We start from the raw sequence: 7868 nt of genomic DNA, 5'->3' as shown, positions 1-7868 counted from the left end.
ATTGAAAATTAATGTGTCAAAATCCCATGTCTTCGGAATTAATATTTCGGCCTTAACCATTAATACAAGGGCGGATGAATTTGGTTGTAGAATTGGTTCGTTTCCAACTAAATACCTTGGTATTCCCATCGGTACCAACATGAAGCTTATTTCGAGTTGGAATGATCTTGTTAATAAATTTAATAATCGGCTTGCTTCTTGGAAAGCGGGTCTCCTTTCTTCGGGTGGTAGGCTCACTCTCATTAAGTCGGTTTTGGGGAGTATAGGCATTTATTATATGTCACTTTTTGTTTGCCCGGTTACGATTGTTAATAAAATCGAAGCATCTAGAGCTCATTTCTTTTAGGGTTTTAACAATAATAAACGTAAAATGTCTTGGGTAAAATGGGAGAATGTTCTTTCTTCTTTTGATATAGGTGGTTTAAACGTTGGTAGCTTGAAAGCATTCAACTTGGCTCTAATTCTTAAATGGAAGTGGCGGTATTTTAATTGCAAGAATGACACTTGGGTAGACGTTATAAAGGCTATCCATGGAGATCGATTTGATAAAGCCATTGGGGGTAGTCCTTGGGCAAACATCGTTGCCACTTGTGTTAAACTGGATGCCGATAATATCCTTCCTCCTAATCATATTGGTCTTCACGTAGGTAATGGTTCACGCGTTACCTTCTGGACTGATCCATGGCGCGGGCCGATACCCCTTCGAGATCGTTTTAAGAGATTATATCATCTTGACAATAATAAGGAGGACAAAGTTGCGGATAAATGGAACAATGATAACTGGGTTTGGTCATGGTCTCGTGATGCTATCGGGTCTAGAAATGCAGCCAGTCTCGAGCTTCTTTTACACGAACTCGAAGAGGTTCATCTCACGGATCGAGAAGATTGTTGGAAATGTTCACTTGATGGTGATGGTTTGTTCACGGTCAAGAATACTCGGCGTTATATTGATAAGGTCACGCTCCCATCGTATCACATTGGGACAACTTGGTTAAAGTCGTTACCTAAGAAAGTTAATATCTTTTGGTGGAGATTCAAACGAGATGCTCTCCCGGTTAGATGTAACTTGTCCGCGAGAGGTATTGTGGTAGATTCGACTACATGTCCTATGTGCAACTCGAGTTCCGAGAATATCGATCACTTATTTTTTGGTTGTACCGTGGCCTTAGATGTTTGGCGGCTTATTCGGGTTTGGCTAGATTGTAACTTGCCTGTGTTCAATTGTTGGATGGATGTGGAAACTTGGATCGAAGGAGCTTCTTTGTCGACGTCTGCCTTGCTTCGTATACAATCTATCATCGTCACAACCCTTTGGATCATTTGGAGACATCGGAACGGCATCGTTTTTAATGATATTGTTATTAGTAGATGTAATTTATTTGATGTCATTAAATTTTTTGCTTTTCGTTGGCTAAAAAATAGAGGTCGTGTGGTTTCAAATTGGAACACATGGCTAATAAGCCCGTTGTAATTCTCTTTCAGCGCCATGCTGGGGAGTCGTTGTTTTGTTCTCTCATAGCAACTTGCTAGAGAGCGTTTATTTTTTTATATACATCTCAGTTGCCGTTAAAAAAAAAAGTTCTTTTTGACGGCAACGGACGTTAATATGTTGGAGTATAAGGCAAGGGCTTGAGGTAAAAGAGGGGCCCAAGTTTCCCCATAGAGTGGCTTTGATCTTTCGACCCTTGTTAACAAAAGAAAAGTATGCAAAACATGAGCAGATAATATGTAAGCAAATGTTTTCAATACGCAACAATAGATCTAATTGTATTGTACACCTTTCATTTGTGAGCTCAAAGTCGAGGGTTGTTGCTCCTGTTTTCTGAGTTTGTGGTGAACCGAAGTTCATAACACAACCAACTCTATGGAGTAAACATCAAATGAGTTTTATAACTTGCAGGAATTATAATGATAATAAATAATGAAGAAATGTGCATGAAGTTATAACAACTAAGAATTTTTCACAAGTCGGTTCCAAATCTTCAATTTCTATGCAGGTAAAGGGATGACGGATAAAAGCGGATGTGTCCTGTTTTTTCAAGAATGTTGAACCTTGTAGTTGAACCATGAGTTTGTTATCTTTCAAAATACGATACTCGTCTCGATTGGGCATGACTTCAAAATGATTGAGCAAGTAAACACAGCCCTCCTTCAACCTTGGGATGAAATGATGAGCAAAATTATTTTTCGCAGTCATTTGGATCACATTGCTCTGAATAACATGTTATGCACCACATTATTATACATGTGAAGGAGAGGACAAAAACACAATAAAAGAATGCATAACTTATACATGGATTATCTACTGCGTAAATATAATGTGGTATATAAATGGGAGTTTTGTACCTTCTCTTCAGAGACCATGAAGTCAGTGCTCAAAAACTTTCCATAAGCGGTATGGGTATCCCAGCTTCGACAAATCATCACCTTCACCTTTGCTTCCTTTCCTACTTCTTCATGAAGGTAACTTTTTTTCTCAAGGTGGGGTCTGAGTAGTTTGTGCCATTGGAATAAACTTTGCTTTTTTCATTGATGTGCATAACAATAATGCGGGTAATAATAATTTATATGCATGTATGAATGATGATAATGCGGAATGTGAACTAATTCTTCAAATTTAATAGCTGCATGCTATTAAATGGTATCTACTTTCACTATTTGGATTCATAACATAAAATTTACGGGTCGAATTCAAAATTTGATTTACCTTTCTTGCATCCAGGGATGTGAAGTTGATACGATAACATTGAATTGGATTGATAACACAACATTTAAAGATCCAATTAATTGGGTAAATGAAAAGTTGAAGTGGAATTCCTCCGTCAACTGGTATGCATGTGAAACGGCAGCGAGAGAAAGACCGATGAGAGGGTGGGGATTAGGAATCGGTCGAAGGTGATCACGGTGTATCATTGTGTGACATTAACCCTAATTAAGTTCAATTCACTGGAAATGCACAAAAAAACGCAGAGAAGGAGGGATAAGGATGAGGCAAATTTTTTGAAAATAACGCAGAGGAGGCGGTGTATGGTTGAAGTATTTTTGGTATTTAATATTATATAGATAAATAATAAAGAACATTATATAGATAAATAATAAATAATAAACATATATTTTTAAGCATCTAATACAATTTACAATTTTTACATGTTTAATGTTTTCCCTTATTAAATGAAATGGTGAAATACTCAAATTTAATAACCTGGGAGTCACTCTTTATAATAACCTGGGCCTCCCACTGTTGCATTACTAGCAGAGGTAGAGATGAAGGTACCAAACTTTACCAAAATGCTAATATCAGTAGGGTAGTCATATATATTGAAAATTTCAAGGTGTCGATACCAACTAAAAAAGGGTACTTTTCTGTCATTTTAAAAAACTAAGGCATTTACTTCTTTATTATTGTTATATAAAAGATTATTATTTGTTTGTTTATTTATTTATTTAATTTCGTGAACAGAATAGTGTAGTCACAGAACCGGATAGAATAGCATTTTTTTGAGTCGAGATGCTTATATACAACTTCCTCTACATCAAATATATATTCCTTTAACGAGTAATCTAATGCCATATGCAGTTCTAATCCATGTTTGCAAAGTATACTCACAAAATTAGTGAATCACCATTAGACGTAAATTAGCTACCAGCTGCAGCGAAAGTTGCTTGTAACTTTAGATCCATAGCCTATCAGCCTCGTATAGTCGTATACATGGTTGGAACCTAAATAAGAAGGATAAATTTCAGATAATATATATTTTATTTTACTATTTTTGTAAAAAAAAATTTCCTACTTATTAGCCAGAGGTCCATTCGGAAGCAATCTCTTTATCCGCCGAATAGAGAGAGGGATGACTTTCTCTACTTTTGAGTGTTTCACTCTGGGTGGAAAAATGACTTGTTTTTATTCTCGGATAAAAGAAGAATTGTCTGCATCTCACCTCCCTCATACACCACTCATGTGGTATTGGGTTTTGTTGTTGCTGTATATATTTTTCTTGTATATACTCTGGAAGCCTTAAATATAGCATGTGCAACATAGGTGACAGGCCAAAAGCGAAAATATATATAAAAGAGGAGCTGTTATTAAATCGTTGTCAAGTCTTGGGTCCCCCCTTAGAAGTAAAAATTGCGGATGGTAAAACCATGACTATGAGTGAATTTGATGTTGTCATAGGAATGGACTGGCTTAGACAATATGAAGCCAACATTTCTGGAAATGACAATACTGTTCGGTCGAAAGCTCCAAGTGAGGAAGAAGTGGTTATTGAAGGAGAAAGACAGACGGTCTCTATCCCTATGCACTTATGCTCGTTCAAGCCGTCTTGTGTCTAGCGGATGTATGGCTTTATTGGACCATGTTGTTGACTCTCGGAAGAAATCAACTACAAGAACTATTGGACAAAGGATTAATCCGCCCCCGATGAGCACCGGTATTGTTTGTGAAGAAGAAGTATGGTAGTTTACGCATGTGTATTGACTACTGGGAGTTGAAATAAGTGACTATAAAGAGTCGTTATGCATTACCTGGAATTGACGATTTGTTTGACCAACTCCAAGGTGCAAGTTACTTTTCTAAGATTGATTTGAGATTCGGGTATCATCAATTAAGAATTAATGAGGAGGATATCCCGAAGAGAGCGTTTTTGACTTGATTTGGGCATTACGAGTTTGTTGTTATGCCTTTGATCTTACGAACGTGTCCGTGACATTCATGGAAACCGAATTGCAAACCCTGTGAGTTAATTCAATTTCCGACCACCGCAAGCCACCCCACGTGCCGCCTTCTGAGTTTTACGCGCCGACGCGTGGGCTATCGCCCGCCGCTGTTCTTTTTCTGGTGAGATCGTATTTAATTTTTGACCATGAGCATTGGTCGATTCTGTACTTTGTTTTTGATACCTGAAATTGCTTAGGTATTGTTCCGTGCTGTTCTGCTATCAGGTATCTGTTTGGTTCAAGAAAATTATTCGGCTTACACTGCTACTGTATTCTAGTTATTTGGGTACAGTATTTTGCTGCTGTTGTTTCTGATTTGATGAGTTTTTTATTTGCTCCGATCAGAACAATAAGAAGACTCCTACATATATGTGGTTATGTTATTTTGGTTATTACTTTAGTTATGCATGATAAAAGGAGAGGTTCTTCACAATTGGGTCCATGGCTATTTTAATTTTCAAATTCTATTTTTGGTGATTGTTCCTTTTTTTGAAAACTTAAGAGTTACTGTATTGTATTCTGGTGGTAGTTGTCATGGTTAGTTTGGTTGCCCCTTGTGAGGCAAGTTCGGTTATTTGGATGCCCCCTTGTGGGACAAGTTCGGTTAGTATGGTAGCCCCTTATGAGACTAAATCACTTGTTTGATCGTCCCTGGTTAGACGACTTTGGAAGCCCCTAGTAAGGCATGCAAGTTTGATTATTTGTTCATCCCTAGAGAGATGAGTTTGATTATTTGGTCATACTCGGCGAGACGAGGTTGGAGGTCTTTGGTGTTCTAAGTTCGGTTATTTGTTCATCCCAGGTGAGATGAGTTTCGTTGCTCCTGGTGAAGCAAGTATAATTGTTTGTTCGTCCCGGTTGAGACTGAATTGGTTGCTCATGTTCTTCGGTTTTGTGACAAGTTGGATCAATATCTATGCTCCAACTTGAGGGGAGTGTTAGAATTAAATATGCATGAATGTCTCAAATATGTAATTAGTGCTAGAGAATTCTAGATTAGTCTTGAGGCCTGTCACATGCCATTTATATATACTCATTTGCAGTAGATGTATGCTGCAAGAAACACAAGAATTAAAGATATAGTCCTTTGATGTTTGGTTGTTAATCATAGTGTTCTTTTCTTTTGTTCTTATCTTTAGTTTTCGATTCTTGTTAAAGATTACAACAATCAATCAATAATTATATAGTATCTAACAAAGACACATGTAAATCTGATCATGTAAATTTTTAAACAAAGGAAGAAAAATGAGAGCATATACAGACCTCGTGACATTTGCTAACAAACTCGAGAAGATAGGACTAAGTTTTAGAGGCAGCTTTAGCAACTTGCTTGCTGAGAATGCATGTCGCCATCATCCAAAGTAACCATATAAACATCCTGAACGTCAAGTGGAAATTGGCCCTGAACCAGGATGCTAAACTTCTTTCAACTGAACATGTGGTATGTCACAAGGCATTAATTAGTGACTATATATAAAAGTGTATCATAAAAATTTTCACGAAATACTACCAGTAGTCTACTAATATGATAAGAATGAATAAACATACAACCTTAGTGCAGCTTAAACATCTATAAGCTAACGATTAACCAAATCAATTTGCATATCAATCCTAACGAAGACATTACACAAAAAATATACATCAAAAGTCATTCAAGTAAATTTCAAACAACTTGTCAAGATTTTAACTGAAAAATAATCTAATGATTTTTTTTAATAAAAACAAAAACTTAAAAGTCTAAGAGGCAATGACTAAACAAACGACTACATGCAGTCTAATTATCAATCCCATTCAAACTAACTATATGTATGTATACATTCAAATTATCCTTTCCCTTTTTTAGTATGATTAAATAGATACCTAATTATTATATACTAATATCAAATACAGAAATACGGAGTATATATATATATATATATATATATATATATATATATATATATATATATATATATATATATATATATATATATATATATATATATATATATATTACATTATGATTATAATGTAGTTAGCATTTTGTTAGAACAATCACTTAAGATTCATACCAAATATACTGAATTTCATAACCTATAGATATGTAAGGAGAAATGACTGACCATCATCTTCTGCACAGCCCAAAAACATGTAACACAGGTTCATACAGGCCTCAGTCGTCGTATTGTTCCCTGACAGACATAAACCTGTGGGAAACACAAAGCCATCATAAATCGTCAGTAGATCTTGATAATACATTTTAAAACTTTGTTAATCAAAAACAGGAAAACGTTCAATAACCTTCACGCATGAGTTAGTAATTTCTCTCACCTTTATTTGTCTCTCTTAAAGTGCATTAGTTACATCATGTATTATCATCAAGATTTTAACAGAGTTCATACAGCCCTCACATCTCAAGATTTTTCAAAAAAGTGATAACCTAATGGAAACACAAAGCTAAAAGGTTCCAAATGATGTAAAAGATTATGGTGGTGAATGATCTGCAACAGATTAATGGACATTAAAAATTAAATTCAAATAACAATCTTTAACTTTTGATAGCATCCTAAACATACCCATAACCCTTAATTCATTATCTGCACCCAAGAACAACAAATTTACCCTAGAAACAGCTTCAAACGAAAATTCACACCAGTGTCATTAAATTTTGTTAAAATATTAATGTATTTCTAGAATTATCTACAAAATTATCTAGATATTTATATCAAAAATATCTAGATATCATTAACAAAATTATCTAGATAGTTCTAACAAAAATATCTAGATATCATTAACAAAAATATCTAGAAAATTCTATCAAAAAAATCTAGATATTTTTATCTACATTTGAGGCCTATAAATAGGCATATGATCTTGCATTTGATGGAACAACAAAAAAACACACATTCACAACACAATTCTAAATCAATAAAATCATTTCTTTCTAAACAACAAATCTTCAATATTTCTCTTATAAACATCACCTCAAAACATTCAAACTTCAAAACTAATCAACACTTCTAATTAATCAAAACACTACAACTAATTCTAACAAGTGGTATCAAGAGCCATTTTGGGCGTTCGTTCGAATACACCATGACTACCGTCGGTGCGTACAATATTCCCGTCCCCATCTTTGATGGTGATAACTACGATTTTTGGAGTATCCGAAT

The 7868-nt window shown here is 35.2% G+C and overlaps 1 protein-coding gene and 1 long non-coding RNA gene across 2 annotated transcripts; one reads left to right on the top strand and one right to left on the bottom strand.

Annotated features, from left to right (window-relative positions):
* Positions 1-370: 370 nt before the first annotated feature.
* Positions 371-1471, top strand: LOC139889557 (uncharacterized). The gene has a single exon (XM_071872503.1). The coding sequence runs from the start codon at positions 371-373 to the stop codon at positions 1469-1471; it is 1101 nt and encodes a 366-aa protein (XP_071728604.1).
* Positions 1472-3620: 2149 nt separating this feature from the next.
* On the bottom strand, positions 3621-7159 carry LOC139892861 (uncharacterized). Its single transcript, XR_011774274.1, has 4 exons — positions 7027-7159; positions 6819-6902; positions 5980-6146; positions 3621-3720 (listed from the first exon to the last, which is right to left on the bottom strand). It is a non-coding gene; the product is annotated as an uncharacterized lncRNA (long non-coding RNA).
* Positions 7160-7868: the final 709 nt, after the last annotated feature.

Source organism: Rutidosis leptorrhynchoides, chromosome 2, assembly GCF_046630445.1.
Source record: "Rutidosis leptorrhynchoides isolate AG116_Rl617_1_P2 chromosome 2, CSIRO_AGI_Rlap_v1, whole genome shotgun sequence".
Taxonomy (NCBI): Eukaryota; Viridiplantae; Streptophyta; class Magnoliopsida; order Asterales; family Asteraceae; genus Rutidosis; species Rutidosis leptorrhynchoides.
The sequence above is the reverse complement of the archived record's forward strand: the minus strand, read 5'-3'. Positions and strand labels throughout refer to the sequence as shown.

What these genes read in the sequence shown, in the direction of transcription:
- LOC139889557 (XM_071872503.1), top strand. Translation starts at nt 371, where the DNA reads ATGTCTTGGGTAAAATGGGAGAATGTTCTTTCTTCTTTTGATATAGGT.